This window comes from Primulina huaijiensis, chromosome 1 (assembly GCF_012295235.1).
Source record: "Primulina huaijiensis isolate GDHJ02 chromosome 1, ASM1229523v2, whole genome shotgun sequence".
Lineage (NCBI taxonomy): Eukaryota > Viridiplantae > Streptophyta > Magnoliopsida > Lamiales > Gesneriaceae > Primulina > Primulina huaijiensis.
Genome location: NC_133306.1, coordinates 22,445,087 through 22,471,348, shown reverse-complemented (window position 1 = coordinate 22,471,348; position 26,262 = coordinate 22,445,087). Strand labels below are relative to the sequence as shown.

Genomic DNA, 26,262 nt, shown 5'->3' with positions numbered 1-26,262 from the left:
TCTAAAATCTTATATATTGTATATTAATTTGGGCATAGCATAGACAAAACAGTTGTATCTTATATTCGAATTAAGCTTTGAATCAAATTACGTACCGTGCGACCCATCACAACAATTACAAACTACAGCAAGAGAATGATAAATATATTAATAAAATATTAAAATTTGCAAGCTATCGAAGCAAATAATTTTAGTTTGAGTTTGATAAATTTGAAAACAAACCAAATGTTAATCGAGCGAGCTCGAAAAGATCGTGTACCCTCTCGATTTCAAGCAAGCCTAGTCTTGAATTATACTGGAGAGTATATCATTTTATATGCGTGTCTATGTATCACACATTGTTAGCCATGCCAAAAGAAAATCTTAGGACTCATCATTTCTCTAATTGTTTTCTATTTTCTATAATTAAGATATTACATTTACAATTACGATTACATATCGACGCGAATCGATCTTAAATTGCATATGCCAACCAAATCAGGTGTACAACACTAAGCAATGATATATTAATCAATTCAGAATATCCAAATTCCATCCTCGATTTCTACGAGGAACACATTGCCTATAAAAATGTGTCTCCATTGTTGTTCTTTCTTTAAAAAAGAAAATGGTTTGCCATAATTGTTAGAGCATTTCTTGAAATTCCGTGTCACATTTATGATGATGTGATATCAAGTCCATCAATTACGTTTGTTTTTTGAAAAAAAATGCAAGAAAGTTGTTTGAAATTTAGGCTTCTTAATATCTTGTTCACAACTCTCTTGTATGTTCAATCTTCTTCGCTCCCTTCGTTCCAGATCAATACTACAGGTTGTAGCCTTGATTTCTCTTCATATCCCTATCGACCTGTCGGAGGATGCTCTCAAGTTCAAGAAAATCTCGATGATTGGAATGGCTTCCCTGTATCAACGTGCTGTCAAAATGCTCTCATCGTTCTCTCCTTTGGCTTAGCCCATCAAGCACTTAAAAATCCATCGCGAGCCATTTTCGTCGACGAAGTTCTCTGGAATGACTGTTCCGGACCCTTTAAGCAACAGCCAAACGTGTCGGCGGATAACTGTGGTTTTGATGGTTTCTACTATGGAAGTGGCCTGTGCACCACGCTTCAGCTGCGGATTTTCGACAAATATATTAGATATCAATGTTCCCTTTTCAGTTCATTATCATTTGATCATGCCTGTGAAAGCTGTACGTCTGCGTTATCAAATGCTACGAATTCGTTATTAGGTGATTTGAAGGCCGACGGAAGAAATAATACAGAGAGAGCTACCTGTCTCGTTGCTCTTATTGTGTCAGTAATAGCTGAGAAATTGAATGGTTCCTCTGAGACTGATGATTTCAGTAGATGCCTGCCTGCGTTGGCCTTACCAGGTGAATCCTCCTTTCCCATGTTGCGAGGATCCAGCGAGTGGAATTGGGTGACGATATAATTTTCTTTTTCTTTTCTTCCAAATTTTGTATATAATTTTTCTGAAACTGCAAGATTCGCTACTCAATATTCTTTCTTTCCCTTAACATCTCTCTCCCTTCTCCCGAATTATTCGATCCGTCCCCAAGAACACGAACGTGTTCATCTATAGGTTTCTATATTAATTGCTGATCTGACATACTTGTTTGCTTGTGAGCAGAAAAAGAGGACTATATCAAGATCAAAAGTAAGTGAAGAATTCATTTCATTTCACGAGAGCTTATACTTGTAATCAGAAAGTTCTAACTAATGGAACAGCAAATCTGACCCGAAACTTGCTATTTGATTCAGATAGTCTAGCGAAAGCCTTCTTAGCCATAGTTCTAGCGTTGATTGGGCTAACCGCGGTCATCACCCTGATAAAATACGTGATAAAGAACCGAAAAAAAGAGAAAAAACCTCTCAAGATCAAAGATATTTCGACCTCGTGTTCCGGCTTGTACCGTTTCTCTAAAGCTGAGATTGAGAGCGCGATAAATTATAGCCCCGAGAAGAAGTGTCTGGGAAGAGGTAGTGCCGGGAGGGTGTATAAAGGTATGCTACCCAGTGGACAAATAGTGGCAATCAAGCAGATATACAAGAGTAACACCTCAGATTCCTTCACCAGAGAAATCGAAGGTCTTTCAAGAGTGAGGCATTCAAATCTTGTGTGCTTATTTGGTTACTGCGTTGAAGATGGGGAACATTATTTGGTGTATGAATATTGTTCTAATGGAAATCTAGCTCAGCGACTCCTGAGTATGTACATTTCTTTTCACATTTCATATGATATTTAATCTTGCGCGAAGAAATATAAGAGCGCTAAGTGTTGATGAACTTTCAGGGAAAGACACGGTCCTAACATGGGAATTAAGAGTCAAAATCTTGAGGGATTGTGCATTCGCTCTCAAATACCTTCATACTCACGCAGATGGCTGCATTGTCCATAGAGATATAAAGGTACATCTTGTTGTTTCTGAAGGTTTAGTAAAAACTCATTTGGGCTCGTTCGGATCTGATTAGTGACAATGTTGCCTTTGTAGCTTACAAATATCCTGCTAACTCATAATATGGATCCTAAGCTATCAGATTTTGGACTGGCAAAGATGCTAGGAATGGAAGAGAGCAAAGTGTATACAGATGTTCGGGGGACGATAGGTTATATGGATCCAGAGTACATGAGCAATGCCAAGTTGACTAGTGCTAGTGATATATACAGCTTTGGAATTGTGATTCTCCAACTTTTGTCCGGTCAAAGAGTGATTGCTCTAGACTTGGATGCAAGAGACCAACTCACGCGAAAGGTAGCTTTAATTTGTTACATCAAAATACATATTCTTTCAAGATCGAGTTTCCGGCCAAGCCATCGATTGTTGCCCTTGTTACAGACACTGATTCTTGAAAATCTGTGCAGGCAAAGGATGTGAACATGATGAAACGGCCTATAACAGATTTCCAGGATCAAAGGATGAAAGGGGATGTGATCACAGTGGACTTTGAGTCCATACTGCAGATAGCAGTGCTGTGTGTGGCGAATTCAAGCACAGGTCGTCCAACAATTGATTTGGTTTGTGAAGAGCTGGACAAAGCTTACAAAAACACACAGGCAAAGAAAGAGAAGAGCTTATTGATTGAAACATCCTCGAATTCACTTGATGTGATTCGTGGATTATGAGGATATTGAGTGCAGAAATGACTGAAATTTTCTGAGACACTTCGTTCTAATAATAATTGAAGAAATCAGCAAAATGTGGGATCATTGGGCATGATCTTAGGATATAACTAAATAGTGTAATTGGCAATATATTTTATTTTAGTTATTTGTTGTTTTCCCCCTATTGGTTATATAGTCACTAGCTCGATGTATATATAGTTTTCGTGTCAAATCTTCGTCTCAAATAAATTATATTTATTTGACTCAAAATTAAAACGAGATCTCTAAATTTGAAATATCTCGTGTTACCAAATATTTTTTATATTTCAATTTCAAATCCACTCAACCTAGTAACACATTGCGATCATGGCCCATACGGTCTTTGCTTGGTTAGTTTCTTCTAGTTTTGTAATGACTTTCCTTTGTTGTGGTTTTATTTCATCTCAAATTTTGGACTGACATTTCAGATTCGAAATTCGATTTTAACAAACTTCTTCCCCAAATGCACATCATTACAAGACCACAAAACTCAAGTTCAGTATGTACAAATTAATATTATTGTCTCTTACGTTACATTTGGATTAATGGATCTCAAATATATTTTTATTGTTTTAGATAAATAAAAATATAAACTTCAAATGCACAATTACATGTTTATATAGTGTTTAATGTTAATTATGATGGATTTTAAGTTCATCGTTTGAAATACATTCTACTTTGTGTAATTAATGTGTAAATAAGTAATGTATGAATTTAAGATTTGATTTATTATTTCATTGTTATCAATAAAAGTATAATTGAAATCCGTGGATTTTAAACCTAGCTATCTCTCTAAATGCATCATAAGTATCATTTTTTCACTCTTTAATTTCCGACTACGTCTCAACTAAAATTTAATTTTGGTTGTTTGATATGATAATCTATTGATGATTTTATAAAATTGAATAATTTAGTGCGTGCAATACTATATAATGTTTCAAGTTCACCAAACAACAGTCTTTTTTGGTTTGTGAATACCGTCGACAAAGAATGACAGCACATACAATGCATTAAATACATTAAAGTTGGGGCAGACTTCTTTGAATGGAAAGTGGAGAATTCGAACATGTTATTTGCTTCTGAACGGAACATGTTTCTGAAAACGCGTTCCACAGTTATGAAGGAGCTCTATAAATATTTGTGAGGTGTTTTGTTCTCCTGTATTAAGAGTGTATGTTCTATTTAAAAACACAGTGAGTGGTTGTGTACCGTAAAATATTATAGTGAAATTCTTTTCATCTTGTCCGTGGTTTTTATCCTAATAATTTTTAAGGATTTTCCACGTAAATCTCGGTGTCCAATTTATTCTTTAATTTCATATTTATTATCTCAAATTGCTACATGTGAGACCAACAAATACATGATATATACTCTTTTTCCTTCAAAAGAAAAAGGGGTTGCAATGGTAAAATGTTAAGGAACTAAGGATTGGTGGGAATATATATAGACACAGCAAGGCCAACTTATTTAATATAATTCAAGAACCACCAGTAATGAACGTCAGAAAACTTGTCAAAGAATTTCAAGTTATATCTTGTGTGTAATCAATTTTTCATCTCACACACCAAAAAAATCACAGATAAATGACTTGCGCCTTTTTTTTTTTCCTTCAACAATCTTTGTAACAAGATTTATCCACGGTGTATTTTCTTTGAAATATTTGGAATCCGCTTGTAATTTAATAGATGGATTGTGAAAACGTTAATATCCAATCATATACTTGGATTGCAAATCCCAGTAGATCTTGGATTGCTTCACCATTTCAGCTCGTTCGGAAACCGATCTCTCATTCCAGTATTCCTTGCAGCTACACAATTGAATGCATAAAAATGGGTCAGGTTTAACCAAAAAGAATGAAATAATATGTACTCCATGTGAGGTTTCAAGTACTCACTGTTTCTTCAAGAGCAAAGACAATTCCATCATGTGTACCGCGTTACCATACACTCCCGCCTGCATTAAGAATCAAGATTTCAAAACGAGCCTGGTGAGTAGCATTTTATGGCTTCAAAATTCTAGGACCAAGCGCCGTTGTACCAAAAATTATAGTCCGACATTTAATGGCTTAAAAACTGTAGGTAATTGTAGGAACCCAGTACCGATGATGTACCAAAAATTATTGTTGATATCATCTACAACTCCAATTTTTTAAATCGCCACTGCTTATCCTTGCATGACAACAGGTGTAGTGTTGGGGAATTACACCCCCGAAGCGATGCCAAACACGACGATAANTAGTTGTTGCTACACAAAAGAGCCCCTCGACGATTGTTCTACTAACTTACAATTTGTGGAAATCTAATGCCCAATTTAGGTTCTTACAACAATTATAGTACAAAATGTTTATCGTTATACCAGCAGCTACAGCAAAAAATATGTGTGAGTTCTAATCTTCTGAATTGTTAAGCAAACCAAATGCCTAGATTCAACTGTCGTGCTATATTGATGGGTGCACAAGCGGTAAAGGTGATTATTATTCCCCAGATATCTAATTGAAGATCTTATTACTAGAATACATATATTTTACATCCAGCATAGATGCCATAAAGAATAAAGAAATAATGTGGATTAGTCGACCAATAAGGAGATAAATGACATATCAAATAGTGCAGTCCAGCGAAGTTAATAGTGTCTAGTAAAATGGAAATGATAATTAAACAGACATATAAACAGAATTTTAATACCACAAGTATGCACATTTCTAACCTCCCTGCAGGCGGGGCATCTCGAATTGGAATCTGCAGCCTTGAGGCCTTGAAAGATCATTACAGAAGCTGCAGAACAAGCACATAATTTGCAAAAGAGATGCCCACATCCCAATGCATATGGTTTGAAAACAAGTTCCTATACATTATAAAAATTGAAACTCGGGTTACTGCAAAAGAAATTATTTTCACCGTTATCAATAAAATCCTAATCCAGAAAGTAACCTTACCAAGCAAATAGCACATGTTAGACTGTATTCTAATTTCACATTGTCTGGAAGAGTCAGCGTCATAACAGGATCTGAAGAACTTAAATCACAAGAGAATGGATTAAGTAGTTCATCAAGCTTTTCATTGTTCGATTCACTAAGATTGATAAAGAAAGCCCCAAGTTCTATCAGCCACGGCGATTGCAGAATCTCCATGTGCTCTGACCGCATTTTAGATTTGAATTTCCTGCCATTATCAGAACTGTGTACCTACACAAAAGTCATTAGGACATACAGAAATAGAAGAAATGCAGAACCCAATTAGATATCATCTCTACGTTTTTTAAATCTTATTGCTTCTGTATATAAAATCACACTTATTCTTGCTTACTTTATCATACTTCTTGAGGATTTTCCGCATGGCAACAGCATTCATCATAACATATTCGACTAACATTTGACATTCCTGTGCCTTGCCATTATGGGGGCTCGTAAAACATCGGCAGAAGCTTGTGATGTATCTTTTCATTCCATGGTCTTGAAGATTGAAAAGGCGCCTAACTCTCGAACTAAAGCACCCAGCAATGTCCGAAACCTCCTTTGTCAATTCAGAAAAGAACTTCTGGTCACATACTACAGATGACAAAAAATTTTAGTTATTTAAACTTTTTAGATGCAAAATAATCATGTAATAAAAAAGCCAAATATGCAAAATTTGGAAAAAATTGACATCATAAACCATGAAACACATGCATGTTTCCTATCTTCAACACAATCAGTGAATAAAAATTCTTAAAAGCATTTTTATGTATATTTAACAATAAATAATGTGATATCCAACTCATTACAAGCCTTGGGCATGAAAAAAAATGCTAAAACATGGGGAGAATGTTAAATTGTGTTTCAGGTCAGTGGCTCTGTTGTAACTTCTTATTTTGTTGCAGGGTATCCATTCATTACTCTGTTTTCCATCAGTTCTTAAAGTCCAGTGTTCCAATCTTGCTCAGAAAGAAAAAAAAATCACCTCAGTCATATAAGAGGATAAAAAATTTGCCAGTAGTTTTAAGTCCTACTTTTGCGCTTATGGCTTATAAACGACCGAAGCACCTTTGATCATGAGATATTAGAAGTGCAATATTAAAAAACATGGGTCATCAAAAGGAAGTTCAATCTTGGTCATTAGTTAAGTAAATTAACCAAGTTGTAGCTCAATGAGCTACTACAAGTCATGTCTGTAATTCGTCTGACAAATCCAAGTTTATCTGGAAGGACCTCTGTGAAAAATAAATCCCTCTTTCCCCTGTTACGTTTTACAGTTTTCATATTTAATGAGTTGATAAAAATTTTGAAATCCGAAAACGCAGCTAATTCTTGGTGGCATAGTAACGCTAAATGGTTCACAAGTTTTTCAAGTTCGCTAAAGTCTTGCTCGATTCATGTTTGAAATTATCAAACTTGAGCCTAGCCGAAAGCATGCCGAGCTTCAACATTTTAAATTATATTTTCAAATATGCCTAAAATTACATGAGCTTGAGTTCAATTTAGATTGCAACAGAGCCCGATAATTAAGTTCAAGGAATTCTAACTCGGAGACGAGCCGAACAACATAAAAAGTAGTGCGTTCGATTTTATTTTCGTTTGCTTTTCAGGTGACACGGACGAGAAATAAACTAGCAGCATATCTATAGCATTTCATGTCCATCTATTCTTCTTCACAACCCCCATTCATGAACTGAAACCAGCAAATAAACTCAAAACCCAAAATTTACATGTTTCTACACACAAAATTATCGATAAATTAAAAAGTATTAACGATAAATCAGGAAAATCGAGAGATTACTAACATGGGCAAGACTCGTATTGACAACACAGAGATAAAGCATCGTCTTCTCCATTATTTTCAGAAGAATCCTTGTGATCCCTGCATCTCCTGCAACTTTTGAGAACCTTTTTAAGCCTTTTGTACTCAACGTGAGTCGATTCCTCGATAAATCTCTCCTGATGCGCCTGCAAATACTCCGCAAACGTTTCCCCAAATTTCATCTTGGCAGATTATTTAACATTGTATTCTCAAAGAAAAATTTATAGATTCCAAAGTCCGATTCAAAAACAAAGATTTCCGAAAAGATTTTGATTGGCTTCGATCGGGTTCTATCTTTTACCCTTAGAATTTTTTGCGGAAGATGATTGAGGGGGAAGTAGAGATTGATACGAACTGGGAGAAGTAACGTCCGGCATTCTCGGCTGGCGACGGAGAATATATATATATGAGGGATTCACTATTTTTGCATGTAATGCACGTGGGTGTTGGAGTAGTCACGTGACTAGATTTTCCTCGTACACGTGCGATTTTGCCATTGTCTTTGACCAGGTAAATTATATTTTATTTATGATATGTGATTGTCGTTTAAAATTTACTTTCATATTTTTTTCAGGTGTAAAAACTATTTTGGGGTGTAAATTTTTTTTTTTTGGTTAATCGTCAAATTAGTATATAAATTGATTCCATAGGTATATATTTAACCAACAAAAAAGTAATTTATTCACCATGAAAAAAGCTTTTCCCGTTTTATTTGGAGAAGGCACTTTGACCCAATTAATACATTAGGCATTATTTTAATTATTTAATAATATTTCGTGGATGAGTTGATCTAACATATTTTTTCAAGGCAAAATTTTGTGTGAGACGATCTCACAGGTCGTATTTTGTGAGACAGATCTCTTATTTGGGTCATCCATTAAAAATTATTACTTTTTATGCTAAGAGTATTACTTTTTATTGTGAATATCGGTAGGGTTGACCTATTTCGCAGATAAAGATTCGTGAGACCATCTTACAAGAAACCTACTCATTATTCAAACTATCGATTATAGGTTTTTTTTAATCTCATATTTTTAATAGCTCTATTTATTCAACAAAATATATAATGAGAAATTTGTTTATATTTGTCTTTTTGCGATTTTGATTTTAAATTATCAAATTGCAGTTTAGGTAATCTATCATTGTTATTTTGATAATTTATATATTTTTTTGATATGACGTTGATATGACATATTTGTAATGTTTACGTGGTTGTGTGCATTGTCATGTCAGTAATTATAATTAAAAATATCTAAAATAATTTGAAAATATATTACTAAAATTGAAATTAAAATAGAGAAAGAATACCAAAATCGTGAAATACCAAATATATAAAACTAAAAAATTGCACTTTTCCCGTATGTTAAGCTACGCCTCTTTCTATAGGCACAAGCAGCCACGGGCCACGGCGGAAAAATTAGGGCAAAATTATGAAAATTGGGTAAATCGGCCGTTCCTCTCCAATTAGAGCTAATATACGTTCCGTTCCAGAGAAAAGGCTGTTCCACCGTTATCCCGGTGATTATCGGCGCTCTGGAGCACCTTCCTTTCCAGGTATAAAATATGTCTGGCGATTGCAGTTCTGCTTACGGAACGCGGATACAGATATTGCTAACCATTTTGGTATAATGTGTGCATTCGATGCTGATAGAAACGTTGTTTTGTTTTATGACGTGGGATGTGTTTGTGAAAGAAAACATGTACTTTCTTTGATTAAAACCCATACAGATTGAATGCATGACTTAAACCTGTTTTATATTTAGTTTTCATGAGGAAGTATTTCTTAACATTGCACATGCACTACATTTACATCGGCTGCACAGGCTACTGTGAAGAGAATAACAAGCTTTGGAGGCTTGTCCAGTTAAAAAGGCCAAACCTTCAAAATAAATTATGTGGTAACTGATAAGCTTGGGATTCTCTCCCACATATAATGAAGTGTTGAAGATTTGGGTTCCCCTCAGAGTATATTGCCCGAAATTCGTACATTAAAGGGAGTGTATAAATTGACCAACAACCATACAACTTGGGCCAAACAATATTGAACGATGACAATTTCTTCATCCTTAAAAATGACCTTGTGCTCATGATGGTCACTATACTCACCGCTTAACACAAATAAAACTGTACAGCCTTATTACCAGTCATCTGAATATTTTCAGTTATGAGTTGTTATTCTTCGAGTGGAAATTGTTTCCTGACATGGTTCAATATATGCAGGTCAAAACCAATGGTGAAGCCAAAACAAAGACATGTTCAAGTTGTTGCTAAGAATAAGAAAATTCAAGGTGTGTCCGAAGTTGATCCACTTGATCATGGCAATTGGGCACTGGTCAAGAAACAGCGAGTCACAATTATAATCCCAGCATTACCTATTAAGACGCTGTCCAAATTTCCTATTGCAGGGAGGGTAAGCTACAAGAAACGCCTAGAAAAGAAATCCCCAGTCACAATGCCCATCATTGACCCCTTCGGCAAAACAATTAGTTAATCAAACAGAGAAACCCATGACATTATCTCCCGAGCATACCATTCCATCTACAAAAACAGTTCATCCTTCTGAACCCACTTTAACACCCCAAAAGCCACCAACTCCATCTCACAGAATTTTCTTAGACGATTCACCACCTCATAGATTTGGAGAAGGCTCAAATATCGGCTTTTGTGCAGCCTCAAAAGCGAGTAAAGGCTTTATGATGTATGATGTAAGTAGAGTGTTACCAAATCAAAGGATGAGAGCATCGTATCTCGGGAAAAACTGAAAAGACCGAGGATTGGAAAATTGGCTAGTTTCCCTTGGGCTAAGCAGATTTATTAATATTTTTCAGGGGAAATGTGTTGGAAAATTTCATCTGGCAAATCTTAACATGAAAAAGCTTAAAGACATAGGTGCAGATGCTGTTGACCCACGGAGAAAGCTGTTGCATGCTATCAAATGCCTTTGCGAACCACATTGTTTCCTGCATGCGTGAATTTGGAATCTTCTCGTGTTTTACATGCCTTCGGATTACTTAATTGACACTTCATCGGGGGAAAACTAGAGGTCTTTCAAAGGTGAGTAATGATGGGATAATGAAAAAGGCAAGATACTTCTTCTTCCTTTCAACACAGTAAACAGAAGTCCCGTGATGTAGAAAGTTCGTGTCCATGTTTACAAAATGCAATATAGGATTAAGGACAGTTCATTTATGTTTACATCCATTTTTTTCAAGTTATCGCAATGTATTGTTTCTGTTGATTTTGAGTCCTGGGATTCCATTCGAGTTTAAAATATATATAAAATGGGAAATGTGCAATAAAACGCGCCAGGTAGGGGTCGAACCTACGACTTTCTGCTTAGGAAACAGACGCTCTATCCACTGAGCTACAGGCGCTTTGTACACAATCTTTGACATTATATTTATATATATAATATATTGTTTTTAAATTCTGGCCAACCTTCAACGACCTTGCTAATAAGTATATCATTTTGTTCGAGTCGTTCAGATTAATTTCCAGTGGTAATTATGATATACATGTAATCATAAAAATGCCCAAATCGGGTACCAGACCCAACTAATACGACCCGATGATACCCGATTTGATGCCGGATAATTTCAAATTTAAAATTCCTTTGCTCTAGCAAGAAAGGGTTTTATCACCATTATTTTTGAAAATTTATGTGATCTATCCATTTTATTGAGGGGCATCTCTAGTTGTAATCGATATCTATATAATATACTAATAAAAGATACATACACGTTGCATGTGTTGTTATTATTTTTAATTTGATCAAATAATACTAAACAATTAACACGAAATTATTTTCAATTTATAAGAGTTGTTCGATTTAAAAAGGAAGTTTTGTTTATATTTTTTTCTATGTAAAATATGGAGTAACTTGAGGAGGTTTTTAGTAGGGTAACAAGGGTAATTATGAAATTAAATATTTTGGTCTCTTCTAAGGGAGTTATTCTAACAGTCTCACACTTAATAATAGAATATAGATAATAGTTGAATCTATTAGTGTATCAAAATTATATATATTTATTAATTACAAGAATTTCTCATCAACTTTTTCATATTTTTCCCAACAAACTATTATAGATAGATAACTAAATTTTACTTTTATATGTATATGAATGTTATTTTAGATGTAAAAAAACCATAAGCAAATCAAATATTTGAGAAAAATCTTTTTTAAATATAAAATTAACAATTAAACAATATATTAAATTATACATGTGTATCACGTGTAGGTAATGCTATTGCTAGTGAAAATAAAGCACACTTATCAGATGTTACAAAATATTGTGAATAATTAGTTACATCTATCAAACACGATAAATTATGTGGGAAATACTACATGCAGAATGAGTTTCGCGTGTAATTCTCATGCTTTCAATTAAATACAATGCTCGAATCAAATCAGGCTTTCGTAAAATCAAGCGCTAAACGAGCCATGATTACGTAGCAATCATTATGTTATCTTTAGAGCAAAAAGTCCCATAGATTTTAGTTTGTACTGACTTTCAAATCTATTGATTTCATATTTGAACAAAATTAATGTGATTTTCAAATCCACTTTATGCAATTGCGATAGCTGTTATGATAGATTTCGAATGCATTAAAAATAAGTATAATTTGAATTTCATTCACAAATCAAATATCTTCTCGTGCAAATCGAACTCATCAATTTAGGAGCTAGCTCATGGAGTATAATTTAATGGTCTAGAGAGTAAATCACTCAAAATCCCAACCAAATTTGTGGAACACAACACGATTTGTCCACCACCTGGATATCTCTTGAAACATTGCTCGTGCCTTAATGGTATCAAAAGGCCACTGTAGAAATACCTTCCGAGTCTCACCAGGGAAAGTGGATATCGATTATATAAATATGAGAGTGGAGATATACTAAGCATTAAAGGGTCTAATTTTTGTATTCTCTCTATTTGCAACATTAACTGTCTCTTGTACATATACCGATACCGTCCTCTATAAAAACATGAAATACAATCAAAACAAAAAGATTTAAAACTCTGACGAAAGGAAAAAAGCACTTAATGGAGGCCTACCTATAACTACTATACAACCCCATCAATCAAAATCTAATAACGAAGCACCATAATATCTACCCACCACCAAAAAATAAAAGTACATCTAAGCCTTAAGCCCTTCATCCAATTCCTGTTCAGAAACAAGATAATACTGAAAAGAACCAATGATCCCTTGGAGATGAAAAGAAGGAACAAGCATCATGCATCTTTCTGCTTGTTTCCTCCATTGAATATCCACACTTCAAGATTTTCGCTTTCTTGTTTCAGTATCGAAGTAAGCATATTTTCAGGTGCATTTCCCACTTAATTGTATATTTTCACAGGTTTCTCCAATGTATGGCGGCTCTGTGATGGTCACAAGGGTAAAATATTATATCAGCTTCATATCATAATCTGGGTAATATTATCAGTTTAACGATATGTCGATATCACAACGGGAAAACGTTGAATTAGTTCAAAACTCAAAAAGATAGTTCATTAACGAACACACGAAGTTTCTCTATAGTTTTGTCTATAGCCTTGAAACACAATCATAATAAAACAAAAGGTAAGCGACAATCGTATAAAATCTGTCAGCTATAGCAGTCCGACGAAATTACCTGGCTTGCAGCGTAAGTCCTTTTAGGAGAAGTATCTGAGTGCTCTAACCCCAGGTACTGCTCCCAAGCGCCATAAATGTCTCTCCTCTGGAAGAGAGAAAAACAAAACTTATTAGTCTTGATTTATCATCCAGGAAAAAGTCAAATAATTCACTAACAAAAAATACTGATAATCAAGCAACAAAGACCAGGTTATGAAAATTACCTGAAAACGACTGGATACAATGTCAGAATCCTCGAGATATTCTGGGCGTCCAAGTGACAAAAAGGCAAACTTCCACTGAAGGAAGAAATCCCATTTTCAGAAATAGTATTTTAGCAATTGAAAAAACCAAGGGAATTCATTCTCAGAAAAAAAGGAATGTATATCACGTACAATTGTTTAACAAATATCTCTGTAGTTCAAATGTAAAAAAAGGGCATACCTTAGAAAAAAAAAGGGCATACCTTAGAAAACTCATCATCTGGAACCTGTAACCTCTTTTGAATCCGTACTTTAACATTTTCTAATGTTTCACCTTCATGGATGACAAGAAAGAATGGTTCCCCAAAATTCGTGACTTGCTGTTCCATATAATGCAAACAAATAATTAAATAGCTGCAAAGTTCAATATCTACATCCATGCATAAAATTGCATATTAGCATCACTCAAGATCATTATTGTCAGAGATCGATGATTCTCTATAGAAAAAACCAAACAGCATTATATGGCAACTACTGCAGGATATGCTTTAGTACCACTTGATTCTGGGCACTCTCCTTTGTAATATGGTAAACATGGATCAGCCGGTCATTGGCCCCAAGGTTCTTCTCTTCTTCTGGAATCTGAAATAGGACAAAATTTAGAAATTACGAACCACATAAATAAACAAAAAACAATAGGCAATGTCAGTCTTTTCACCAAAGCAGCAAAAAAAACTGCAAATGAGACTTGATACATCTCCAAAAACACATGGCAGGTTTTTCAAAAGAGTTGTGCTTGCGTATACCTACACTTAATCAGACATTGTTCATAATTCATCTGCTAAATAATACTGAATAACTCATCTTCAATGTTGCAGGCTAAGCTTCAACTTTGAAAGTTAAAAATAGGATTCACAGCAGTGCAGGCAACTGCACAAATAGAATGTGAAAACAAAATAGTTAGAGATTTTGAGATGTGAATTTACCTCCTCAGCACGTAGTGTCCAGTACTGGTCATTTATATTCTCAATTTTCTCACTGATAGGAAAGATCTGCAAAATTAAGAAAGCGGAACCCAGAATAAATTCAAAGGATACATAAATTCAGAAAGACAATAAAATCAATGTGATATTAAGAATTCCAGAAAATTAGTGACTGGAACATCTATTCAAGCCAATGCAAATCAAGGAGAACTTTCTAAACAGAATTTCAGGAACCATGCAGATCAGTTGTTGAAAAATATCTTGACTAGTTTATGATAAAGATACAAAAACTTTTCTAAACAAGTCATTGCAAATATCAGGGTAGATGAATTACCTTGTAAATCTTGTGATAAAAAACTTCGAGCAACCTAAGTTCTGCACTTGGATGAGACAGTTCTACCTATGATTGGATGCATAAGATGTGAGATCCCATCAATATAGTGCCGCTACAAAAACAAATATTATGCAAAGGCAATCTCTGACAACCACCTTTGTTTTAATCTCGTTGAGAACATCTCCAACAGTGCTTTGTTTTGGTAATCTAATATTGAGTATTAAAGCCTGAAAAAGACAATGTAGTAAAGTTTAATGATTTGTTAAAACCTAAGCAGACAAATGACTTTATCAGTAAGGAGCACAGCAATATCAGCACCTCATCCTTTGTTGCGTGATGGAAGGCAACTTTCAGAGTTTTCAGACATTGCAATTCTGGAAGAGGGATGTCCAGCACTTCATAATAGAGTGTATCAGAGATCTACCACGAGAAATCAAACACCAACGATCCATTAACAATAACAAAAACACCCAGTCTAAGTGTCTAACCAGTCTCAGAATCCCCAGCAGCAGCACCACCCCCTCAAAAAAATATATATACAAGTGGGCAGAACAGTTTACTGCTGAGCTACCTGATTGTAGTGAACAAGCATGTCTAGCAAATGGTCCACTGATCTATATTTGATAGGATTGGGCTTTGGTTGCTGAGAGTAGCAATTATGAGAAGTAAGCCGAATTTTAGACCGGTCATCCAAGCCGAGGTGCTTGGCCACTCTTTCCACAACATCATCATAAGTGTGATTCTTCGCTCTGTCGATTTAAGCCAAACATGATAATAATTCTATCTGAAGCTTTCAAGGAATAAATCAAAACATTTAAATTTGCAGTCCCAACTGTCAATACAATGGTCTAAAAAAACTTACAAATCCAGGGAAAAATCATCTTCCTTGGGTCTCTCCAAAGCTCGAAAATGAACAACCTGCAGAAGGGTAAATATATAATGAAATTAGCTCAAGCAAAAAGTAACTACAGATTGAAGTAGAATACTTCTTTCAGAAGGGGAGGGGGAGAGGAAGTAGCTTTTCAGAAACACTGCACAGCACAGAAGCAGCAGAACAGAATGAAAATTCAACGCACATAAATTGTGCCACCCTGTGTTGCAATCAATAAATAAAATTTCGTCTAAAATGTACAAAATTGACCTGGCGATTCTTCACATATTCCAAAAACATTGGAACTTCAGGAAATCTGATGTTCTCTTGACCTTCGGAGATAGGTCGTTTTTGGAAGCAAATAATGTCCCCATCTTCAATCTAGGGAGGAGATATGGAGGAAAAAAGAGTAAGAAAATAACAGCCATAACAACAATAAAAAAAACAGAACCCAATTGAGTAAAAAAAACCACTAGCGTACAACATAAAATACCTGACTAAACCGAAATGAAGCTCTTTTATCAAGGCGTTCGCACATAACAGATGGCTCGTATTTAATTTCCTAGAGACAATGCAACCAACAACATTAGTTGCGCAGTATAATTCAATACTCTTAAATGGCAAAAGGCAAAGCATATGACCAATGGCACAGAGTAAATAGAGGACCAGAAATACCTCAAAGAGTTCAATCTCTACATCAGGAGCCAATGCAGCCAATTCATTTAATTTTGTCAGGATATCAATTGGTTTGCTGTAGCTTTTCACAAAAAGTCTCCCGACATATCTGAAAATTGTGATAATCAACTTAAATTGGTACCCCTAATGAAATAAAAATTACAAACAACATATACATTCAAATAAATACCGAAGCTCTTCTTTTTCAGGGTCATAAAACTTGAAGAACAGCAGTATGTCATCCTTATGTTTTTCTGGTGGAGGAACAAGATGTAAACCCTATAATTCATCAACGGAAATGCGCGTGAAATAGGAACAACAAATATCCTTCAACGTTCACATGCAAATGCCAACAATCAAGGTCATATAAAATGTTGTAAAAAAGATACCAATCCATCCTCTATTTCCAAAAGCAACTTCAACTCTGCATTGTGGGCCTTACTGGAAACTTCTCTCAATGCTCCCACCTGTACAACATAATTGTGAAAACGTTGAATAATATTTTAGAGGATTGACAAAAAAAGGAAAGTGGAATTAAGTATCTTACAGAGTGTTTGTCTCACAAAAATAGATGAAACATGGTAAAATTAAATGTAAATTAGGAATAAAAACCATCTCCGACATGTATCGCATATCAAGGCAGTGATGGCATCCACATGGGTACGAGGGATAGTTGAACAAGAATCAAAACCATCAAAATAAAAAAGCTGAAACAGGACTTTTCAAAACGTTCACACGTGCATAATGCCCTTCATCCTATAAAATATATTCAGGTGGCATCACTTTGATGAATTAGGGTAAGAAACAGGGAGAGATGTAGGTTGCATCTTTGCATACAAAGAAGGCAATGAAAATAGAACATTATCATTGACGAACTATAATTGTGGAAAGTGAGGGTAATTTGTGAATTAAGAGACAGTCAAAAGCAGAAAGAGAATAGTTTGCTGTCCTTCCATCAGACTAAAGGAATATTGTTTGGACATCTAGCACACAATTCAAGGTAGATTTTATAAGTAATTCAACCGTTAGTGATTTTAAGTATTCACAGGGGTGGATAATTTGGTTGCCGTTTCAGGTAACATTGACTGGTAGAGTTTGATGACTCCACCCAGATAATTTCTAAGCAAAACTTGCACATTGGGTCTGATCCATTTAGCTCCGCTCCTATTGGATTTTGATAATATCATAAACGTATCTCACAATTTAAAGTCCTGAATTCACTTAACATATTATCACACTATGAATTCTCAGAAAGGATTTTCTCTGTGATTTTATTAAGTGGTAAAATAGAAAATAAATTGTATTGATATTTACAGTTTGTGCCTCCTCCTGTGGCGTCAATGGCCTGTTTGGGCGATAAGTATGGTTCTGCCTTTTGGCCCAAATCCAAAAGCGCTGGACTTGAACTGGTATACCAAATTCTTTAGCAACTTCCTCCTTCAAATTAACATCAGATCATTAGCATTGTTCTATTATATAAATATATTGACAATAGTAAAGTAGGTATACAAAATATAACAAAAAAGTGAAAAAAAAACAATTAATACACTGGCAGTCTCATTTCAGGATCATAAAAATTATTGCAGCTTTATAAGAAAACACATAAAAGGTTGAGAATTGAAGCGGCAAAATTCCTCAAAGAAGTTATAAACTCAATCTATATTTGCTGATTGTGGACTTGTGGCTAGCTCTGACAAGGAGTGCCGAGAACAAACATGTCAAGATGCATTTCAAATTACTGTAGAAATTAGAATGGCATGAACATTATAGCATGGTGTTTTCTTTTTCCATATTTTCAGCAGCCGATAGAGAAATAGCATCCCACAACAAATTGTGTGCGCGACCCCGTGTTTCTAAAACATGGTGGGATTCTCTTTCGCTCAACTGAATTCCACAGATCTCGCTTGGGTTCGTCTATATTTCCATCCTGTCAATGAAGACTTATCTTTGAATTCAAATCATGGAGGTACTAATACTAATGAACAACCTCACCTCAGTTTATGTAATCTTTCGTAGACCCCTCCCTCAAGGTTTACAGAAAGTAAAGAGTGCAACCACATATGCTAATGCTATATGCCCGTCTAAAAGCTTTAATTGCACCCAAATATTCATTTTCAAAAGTTTTAAAAGAAATAGATCACACTAATAAACTATTCAATATATTGAACATGAGAAAAAGGTACCTTGAAAAGGTTAAATGGCAATTGTTTCTGAATTCGAAAGTTACGGACTTTATCATGGTCAACAAGATCAAAATATATATCCTTTCCAATCTGTTCCTTCAAATCCTCATCACGAGCAACCTGCAAACATGAATAAATTGCTTCAACAACCCGTCCCTATAAATGCCACAGTCAATTTTACTTAAGAATGAAAATATAACCTTAACGATAGTAAAAAGGTGGGCCTGAGCTTTATATCTTCTCTTGTCCTCCTTTTCTTCTTGTTCTTTTTTCAGCCTTATCTGGGGAAAGTACATTATGGCATGTTTAGTGATACACTTACGCAGAACAATTATTCGATCGAGACAAATCCATTTTCACGAAAGAAAAAATTACCCTCAGATGTTCAGCAATATCCTTTTCATCCACATCACAAATTATTTTATCCTTGTCACTCGCTCGTACATACACCAGCATGTATGCGTTTGAGTACTTTGTAAATTTGAATGGAGTGTTATTGTATCCAGGATTTGTCTGTGGCAACTGGAGGACAAAAGTGAAGATAAGCAACAGATCAGAAAGGAAAAGCAAGACGTTGAAATAAAGAGAGAGAAATATCACCTCTTCTTCACCACCATATTGCTCTTCCAATGCTTTCTTCACATCTTCCTTGGTGACCCTCTCATCATCAAATTTGTACCTATGAGGAGAATCACCATGCAGTTTCAAATCTCAATGCCTAAAAATTTTATCAAACTAAAGAGAGTGTAGTCATCTAGCAACTTAGACAAGGTGAACCGATGGATGAATTACAAAAATTGCACATACGTTGTGTCCATATAATAAATAAAGATGGAAAAGTGTGTGTGTGTGTGTGTGTGTGTGTGTGTGTGTGTGGGCGCAGGGGTGGGGTAGGGTGAGGTGGGAAAAATTTTCACGAGCACGTGCAGTACCATTGATCGGAGAGTGTCGGCCTCATGAAAGCATGATAATGTCCACCATGCACTCCGCCACTATGCACCAAAACACTGTTGGGAGGAAAAAAGTGAGAAGAAAAGATAAGTAAGGCCAAGTTCAAAATCCAAACAAGTAACAGCCTAATTATTGTAGCTAATGTCATGGACGACCTTACCAGGGCCTAGTCACACACGAGCCAAAATACAGAATTATCATTTTCAAAGACCAGTAATATTACCATTTGATGGCATACCTGACAAGTTATCAACTAATGTAATTACATTTTTCACTCTAAAAGGAAATGATATCAATACTGAAAAGGTAAAATATCGTTAAAAGTCGTACATAAAGATGCAACGCCAAAGTTGGGCAAGTCTTTACTGACACACCAAACGATATACTAGTCAATAAGGCTGCCCCAAAATGTTTACCAGATATGGCTATTGAATAGAAGAATAAACTTTAAATCATTTTACACAAAACTCATGTCTGCGATCTATAACCAAAGGCTATAATTGACTAGGTAGTAGGTAATGGAGGTCATTAACCAGTAACTCCAACCCAAATTCAAGTTGGAATAGCCAACAAACAAAAAAAATCTACAGGCAGCAAGGACAAGCAATGAGAAACTGAGACATCATGCAATACAGTTCATGTAAGGAGAAGGCCGACTTTTATAGAGTTTCAAACATATTCCTCAAGCCAAGTAAGCAGTTGCAATTGATACCCACAAGAAAAGAGAGAGCGAAAAGGTTGAAAACATAGATAAAGTTAGTCAGACAGATAAAACACAAAGGAGGCACAACCACCTATGAAGCATGTAGAGGTTTTGTATGCTCCTATCTGCTTCTGGAGACAAATACTTTCCGTTATCTCTATCAAGATCAAGTTCCAATGGAAACTCATAGCGGTCATTTATCTGCAACCATGAAGTAATTTTTCCGAAGTTGCATACAAGGGAAGCATCATGTCACGGAAAAATTTAAAATCAAATCAATCCAAAGTTGTGTAATTATATCATCAGTCATCTAATAGACAACAAATTAAGATAACATCTATGAGATAAGAAAAAGAGAGAAACTTCTGACGAAGCTTGTTTCTCAGAGAAAATCTGCCTCGAAAAAAATGCAGAAAGGAGATGGGAAAAACATATGGTCAAACTACATTCACACAAATCGCATCAAATGACATTGGATAGTAAGATTTAGACAGCATCAACCATGGATGCTAAGTGTAACAGTCATTTGAAATTACTTTGGGAATATATAGTGAACACCAGCCACCAGCACAACCAGGAAACTGAGGCTGAAATAGTATTGTAATATAATACTCAATGCGGGGAGGGAGAGATCAGGGATCAATCAATGAGTAGAGTCAAGGACATGACTACTGAACATGAAATTACTTGACAACCGACAACTGTTCATGTCCCTCTTAGATGAATTTCATGGATGAAGCCAATAATTGTACACATAACATAAGAGGTAAACAAGACAATACTGTATGAAGAAAACACAAGCAACAAATTTTACTCTAAAAAGTAAAAACAAGCAAAAGATAATCAAACATCAACACTGATAAAACAACAATGAAACTTCAAAATTTATATTCGCTAACCTTAACCATTGTATCCCTCATGAAATCATACTCAAAACGCTTTAACTGAAGCTGCAGAACTGGAGGAAAGTCAATGAACAACACCCCCTTCTTCGCATCCTAATGTCCAAAAAATATTTTCAGCTCATGTTTTAGAAAGAGTACTGATTGTAGAGATAAATTATGTACAAATAACATAGTTGATCAAGTTTCAGAACAATCATAAACATAAAACATAAACCTCGAATAAATGTTCATTAGATAAGCCAAAATCCTAAATAGCAATTCATTATGCTTTTTCAACAACCATCCATGATTGGTATGTCACCAATGAAAAATCATCCTGCTGGAAAAAAATGTTCAAACAGCAGAACAGAAGATTTCTCTAAAGAAACATAACTTCGAGCCACCGTCTAATTTATAAGCACCAAGTCAACTTTCCAACTCCTCTTTATAACACTTTTAAAAATTTAAAAATTTATAGTCCCGGACAACAAAAGATAAATAGTAACATTTATGGATTACACATTTATCAATCAGATCAGTAAAAACCTGCAAACCATGCTCTTCAGCATGGTACTTGTTATCTCCTTCAAGCCGTTCAACTTCAACATACTTGTCAAAGGAAGCATAAACATCCTTACATCCTTTTACATCAAGTTGAAGGTCTGCCACAAATACAATAACATTTAATAAACAATACACTAAAAGATAAAGAGCTACTCTAACAAACAGATTATACCATAAAATGATTCCTTTCGTGTGGATTTGAAGTCTACGTTGATACATTCAATGTAATTCATATGGTGCCCTTCAAACAACTTTTGTATAGTCCCCTCAACAACAGTTCCCTGTTCCAGTAAAACAACTATATCTACATCATACCTTTTTATAGATAGTACATCAGAAAATAAAAATCTAGAAAGGTGGTCACATCAGATCCACTTACCTTCATCTTGTCTTCAAGCTTTTCGCATAAAACTCGGTTAAGTTCTTGCACATCATGCTGCATGAAGGAATCATGTGTATCCCATCCAAAAGATTTAGTTAATTCTTTGGTAGCCACACTGGTGTCATTATATTGTAGCTTATAGAATAAGCTCTGTAAAGCCAAGGGGATGCTCCCTGTGGGGTCGTCATTCTCTGTTGTTGGCATATGGTATACAGCCTGATATAACATCATTCAGGTGAGGCTTATTAAGACTCCCCCAATAACAAGCCCATTCAATTAAGAAACATGGAAATCAGAATTAGATAAATGATAAAAGTCTATTAATACCTTTCTAAAGTAAGGAATATGGTACAAAGTTTGGAGGAGAGAGTTCATGTAACAAGTTGCTCCCTGGTTCTTCAATCCAACATGGCCTGTATCTTTCTTTGAGTCATAGGACCAGTAATCAATGACCTTACGAACAGCAACATCAGCCTCGATAACACAAGTATCATTCACAAGGTATCCCTTGTTCGGATCATAGAGCTCACTATGCGGCATGAAAGATGTGAAACCCCAATCACTCTCCCTTTGATTGAACTGGTGTTGTGTGTCTGTGATACCCACAAACAAGGATTGGTTCACAACAATCATAACTCAGGCAGAAAATGTTTTGTTCCAGAGGAAAATTGAATCAATATTGATGTTCCATGGTATAACAACCGAGCAAATAATTCAAACAAAATACTTAACCAACAAGTAACGTCAATTATAAATAAGAAATTATTTTCCAGTTTTCATTTCAAGAATCAATTAGCTAACAAAAGAATATATGTACAAAAAAAGGATGGTTTGATTAGGACACCGATTACAAACACTAATAAAATAAAATTCACAATGAAAACAATCAAGTACTAAAAAACTACATCAACAATCATATACAGAAGTATGCGAGAGTGCTTGTTTGTATGTGAATAGACAAACACAATAGGCCGCAAAAAGAACAGATGAACAGGTGATTAATCATAAATACCTTTTTTCATTGTATATCTGTTATGCACCTGATTAACTACAGCCAGGCTAAATTGTGCATATCTATTCCACCCATATGGCAAGGTTGCTGAGTCAGCAACATCTAAATACATCGACAAGTAATCAACGTTATTTCCTTTTGGGAAAATAAGCACGCGCCTGCAAAAACCAATGCATGTCAAAAGGCAACGAGGACATTTAATGAACGCATAGCAACATAAACACGAAATCTAGTTTTAAAGTGCATAGCGACAGAGAGCTAAAGAATCATTCTTTTATTAGGTTTAGATCAGCAAAATAAATTTCCTTCTAAACACGAACCAATATAAAAGAAGAGAGGTAGTGGCATTTCAGCTATTAAATACCATTTATATCCCCCAACAACGAAGACATCAGAATAAAGCTTCTTCACATTCAATCGAGAGAAGTTCTCTATGGTCCACGTGTAGCGAGATGCCTGAGGTTCATCATTTGCCTGGTTTTCCACAGTTTCAGCATTGTCCGCTGGTGCCACTGGGAAAGTGAAAGCGCTTAAGATATACATACAACAAAACACAATGAAATTCACTTACTATGGTTAAACCACATACTGGAATCTGAAAAACCCAATAACCACGTGCAGCATGTCGGAATGAAAGTCATAAAAAATCTCACTAAAAATAAAGAAAAAACCCGGAAAGTACTTAATAAAAAGCAAACAGACAGATAGCAAAAACGCTAGCACTGATGGAAAAAGATCACCTTCCATGGGCTGAGGGCCTTCAATTAAAGGCTGGGGACCTTCGACCAAATCAGAGTGCGGTACCAGCATCTCTTCATCCTCCTGCTGCTGCTACAGTTTCACGAGAAGAAAATAAAAATAACACGCCTGATCCAATAACCCAAGCCATTTTCCCAATTTAAAACATCAATAAAAAGATTAAATTCGATTGTTGAACTCGATAAAATTGAAGTCAATCACTTAAAACCTCCCTTCCCAGTCACTCAAAACCCTAGTCGATCACAACCATTCAGGCCCCACAGACCAGCACGAAAAGCAAAAGAAAAAAGAACAAATTGAGAATTCTTATCACAGATTACAAAATACAAAATTGCATGCGCTCACACATAACACAACGGCGTTGAAAATTGAAAATGGGACTTGATGAGAAACGGGGGCGAAGAAGAAGAGAGCGGAGTTACATGCAACGGCTGAGGATTCATCATCGTCATGTCTGAATAGATTGTATCTGCTCGATCGGTGAATCAGCGAGAAATCGATGCTGTTCGACAGAGGTGGAAGATTGGAAGAAGAATGGAGAACAGTAAGGGCATTTTCGGTTATTATTATTATAACTAAATGTTTGGGTCTCAATTTTCTTAATAATATAAATTATTATAACCGTAAATTGTAAATAAATCTCTAATACCCAACTCAAATTTATTCCAACTCTCTACACCTAAAAATATTTGTTTAAACTCCTTAAAAGTTTAAAAAAGACAAAAATACCCCTTCTTCCTTAAAATTCTTCTATTGATCCCCGCGCTTTACAAAATGGTATCAGAGCTTTAGGTTAATTTATTTCAAACACAAAATTTATTGTTACAAAGAAACGAAATGTTTTAGAAGGAGAATTTCGAAAATTATGAATCCGAACTTAGGTTCGACAAAAATAATTTAGAAGAATTATTCCAATATTTTGGAATATAAACAAGGGAATCTAACTACTGTTAGATATCAGAAACAGAAAGGGAAGCATCAGCACCCTCAGGTAAACTTATGATTCAATCTAATAAGTTTATGGAAATTATACCAGATTCTTCTAAGCTCTCTTTAGATCTTAGAGAAATTCAGAAAACAGTACAAAACTATGGCAATATGCTATATTTTGTACCGCAACGAGTTGAAAAAATCCTTGAAAACCAGGAAGAAATTCTTGGAATATTAAAAGATATTCAAACAAGAATTCAAAAACTAGAACAACAACCAGGTTCTAGTAAAAGATCTTCAGGAGGATGGTTACCACCATCATTTGGTACTGAACCTTTGTTACATCAACAAGGAAAGGCCAGAGTGGTTTCAAAACCTTTGACTGAAGAAGAAAAGATGATCAATCTAATAAAGTCTGTCTCAGAAAAGAAATTAATCTGATGACAACGTTAGAAAGGATTGGTCTAGAGGATCTACAAGAGCTTGCAGAATCTTTCGCAAATCTTAAAGTTATAGATTTAAAGATGAACACAGCAGGAGGTGAAACACCTGCTATAACTTGGTCATCTTCTCAGGAACCACCCAGAGAAAGTGTGGGATCTAAGAATGTAAACATGAGAGAGTCTCAATCTGATTTCCATACTGGTGGAGGATCACACCCTGCGGGAACAATGTCAAGGAAAAATCAAATTCCTTTGCACCAAACACCTTATGGGAAAACTGTTTTAGATCTTATACATCCTTACGGGGTTATGCTTAACCTTGATGTATTAGATTTCAAAAACAGGGAAGATCTCAAAGATGACTGGACATCTGCTATGAGAATCGCAGCAGGGACACTTGAGCTCAACAGAGAAGGATTCATTAAACTCCTAGAAATGAGTCTTATGGGATCAGTGAAAATTGCTTGGGACATGACTTCGTTGGAAACTAAAGAGTCGGTCCTAGCCGGAGAATCTCTAAGCGAGATAGCCGGAAGAATGGCTATCCTATTTAAAGCACAATTTATAGGGGTAGACTATTTTAATAGTCAAGACACAGAGAAGAGGAAGAAATATACTCAAGCTCTGTATAGTCTTGAATTACATGATATATGTCTAGTGGATGAATACATTATGCTATTCACTAAATATAGATGGAATTCGGGAGTCGAATAAGATATAGCTATGCAGCTTTTCTTCGCAAAAATGCCAAGTCCCTGGAGAGAAATGCTCATAAGAGAATTTGTACCTGGAAATCCAGATACATTGGCACGAAGAGCTTCTTCCTTAAAGGAAAATTGGCGGAATGGTGC

At 35.3% G+C, this 26,262-nt stretch overlaps 3 protein-coding genes, 1 long non-coding RNA gene and 1 other non-coding gene across 8 annotated transcripts; 2 read left to right on the top strand and 3 right to left on the bottom strand.

Annotated features, from left to right (window-relative positions):
* The first annotated feature begins 695 nt into the window (after positions 1-695).
* Positions 696-3,277, top strand: LOC140962628 (probable receptor-like protein kinase At5g38990). Its single transcript, XM_073421599.1, has 6 exons — positions 696-1,371; positions 1,629-1,655; positions 1,760-2,206; positions 2,292-2,407; positions 2,491-2,751; positions 2,862-3,277. The coding sequence occupies exons 1-6, from the start codon at positions 708-710 to the stop codon at positions 3,120-3,122; spliced, it is 1,776 nt and encodes a 591-aa protein (XP_073277700.1). The 5' UTR covers positions 696-707; the 3' UTR covers positions 3,123-3,277.
* A 1,307-nt stretch (positions 3,278-4,584) lies between these two features.
* On the bottom strand, positions 4,585-8,298 carry LOC140962561 (probable E3 ubiquitin-protein ligase BAH1-like). The gene is made up of 6 exons (XM_073421541.1): positions 7,899-8,298; positions 6,446-6,687; positions 6,076-6,324; positions 5,847-5,984; positions 5,035-5,093; positions 4,585-4,947 (listed from the first exon to the last, which is right to left on the bottom strand). Exons 1-6 carry the CDS (start codon positions 8,095-8,097, stop codon positions 4,842-4,844), a joined length of 993 nt encoding a protein of 330 aa, XP_073277642.1. The 5' UTR covers positions 8,098-8,298; the 3' UTR covers positions 4,585-4,841.
* A 997-nt stretch (positions 8,299-9,295) lies between these two features.
* LOC140962503 (uncharacterized) lies at positions 9,296-11,181 on the top strand. Its single transcript, XR_012172568.1, has 3 exons — positions 9,296-9,469; positions 9,739-10,041; positions 10,136-11,181. It is a non-coding gene; the product is annotated as an uncharacterized lncRNA (long non-coding RNA).
* Positions 11,182-11,216: 35 nt separating this feature from the next.
* TRNAR-CCU (transfer RNA arginine (anticodon CCU)) lies at positions 11,217-11,289 on the bottom strand. The gene has a single exon. It is a non-coding gene; the product is annotated as a tRNA-Arg (tRNA).
* Positions 11,290-12,812: 1,523 nt separating this feature from the next.
* Positions 12,813-24,600, bottom strand: LOC140985271 (ubiquitin C-terminal hydrolase 12-like). Of its 4 annotated transcripts, none has more exons than XM_073453079.1 (32): positions 24,461-24,600; positions 24,020-24,107; positions 23,644-23,791; positions 23,280-23,437; positions 22,595-22,860; positions 22,265-22,483; positions 22,058-22,166; positions 21,868-21,983; positions 21,337-21,435; positions 20,529-20,638; positions 19,716-19,790; positions 19,384-19,462; positions 19,159-19,305; positions 18,984-19,064; positions 18,784-18,903; positions 17,915-18,037; positions 16,990-17,067; positions 16,791-16,879; positions 16,601-16,709; positions 16,419-16,487; positions 16,196-16,306; positions 15,917-15,972; positions 15,626-15,803; positions 15,373-15,474; positions 15,210-15,281; positions 15,055-15,120; positions 14,724-14,789; positions 14,293-14,379; positions 14,001-14,117; positions 13,759-13,833; positions 13,554-13,640; positions 12,813-13,299 (listed from the first exon to the last, which is right to left on the bottom strand). In XM_073453079.1, exons 1-32 carry the CDS (start codon positions 24,488-24,490, stop codon positions 13,258-13,260), a joined length of 3,372 nt encoding a protein of 1,123 aa, XP_073309180.1. In that variant the 5' UTR covers positions 24,491-24,600; the 3' UTR covers positions 12,813-13,257. The 4 variants fall into 4 exon arrangements, with proteins under 4 accessions (XP_073309180.1, XP_073309198.1, XP_073309189.1 ...); XM_073453097.1 differs by having other exon boundaries at positions 19,159-19,296; XM_073453088.1 differs by having other exon boundaries at positions 24,020-24,104.
* Positions 24,601-26,262: the final 1,662 nt, after the last annotated feature.

Coding starts and splice junctions, on each gene's coding strand:
- LOC140962628 (XM_073421599.1), top strand. CDS start 708: ATGCAAGAAAGTTGTTTGAAATTTAGGCTTCTTAATATCTTGTTCACA. Junction 2,207..2,291: donor TCTAGCTCAGCGACTCCTGA/GTATGTACATTT, acceptor ATGAACTTTCAG/GGAAAGACACGGTCCTAACA. Junction 2,408..2,490: donor TTGTCCATAGAGATATAAAG/GTACATCTTGTT, acceptor TTGCCTTTGTAG/CTTACAAATATCCTGCTAAC.
- LOC140962561 (XM_073421541.1), bottom strand. CDS start 8,097: ATGAAATTTGGGGAAACGTTTGCGGAGTATTTGCAGGCGCATCAGGAG. Junction 6,325..6,445: donor TCCTCAAGAAGTATGATAAA/GTAAGCAAGAAT, acceptor ACTTTTGTGTAG/GTACACAGTTCTGATAATGG. Junction 5,094..5,846: donor GATGCCCCGCCTGCAGGGAG/GTTAGAAATGTG, acceptor TTCTTAATGCAG/GCGGGAGTGTATGGTAACGC.
- LOC140985271 (XM_073453070.1), bottom strand. CDS start 24,490: ATGACGATGATGAATCCTCAGCCGTTGCAT. Junction 18,038..18,783: donor TGCCATTTAACCTTTTCAAG/GTACCTTTTTCT, acceptor GTTAATTTGAAG/GAGGAAGTTGCTAAAGAATT. Junction 14,380..14,723: donor GGACACTACGTGCTGAGGAG/GTAAATTCACAT, acceptor GTCCTATTTCAG/ATTCCAGAAGAAGAGAAGAA.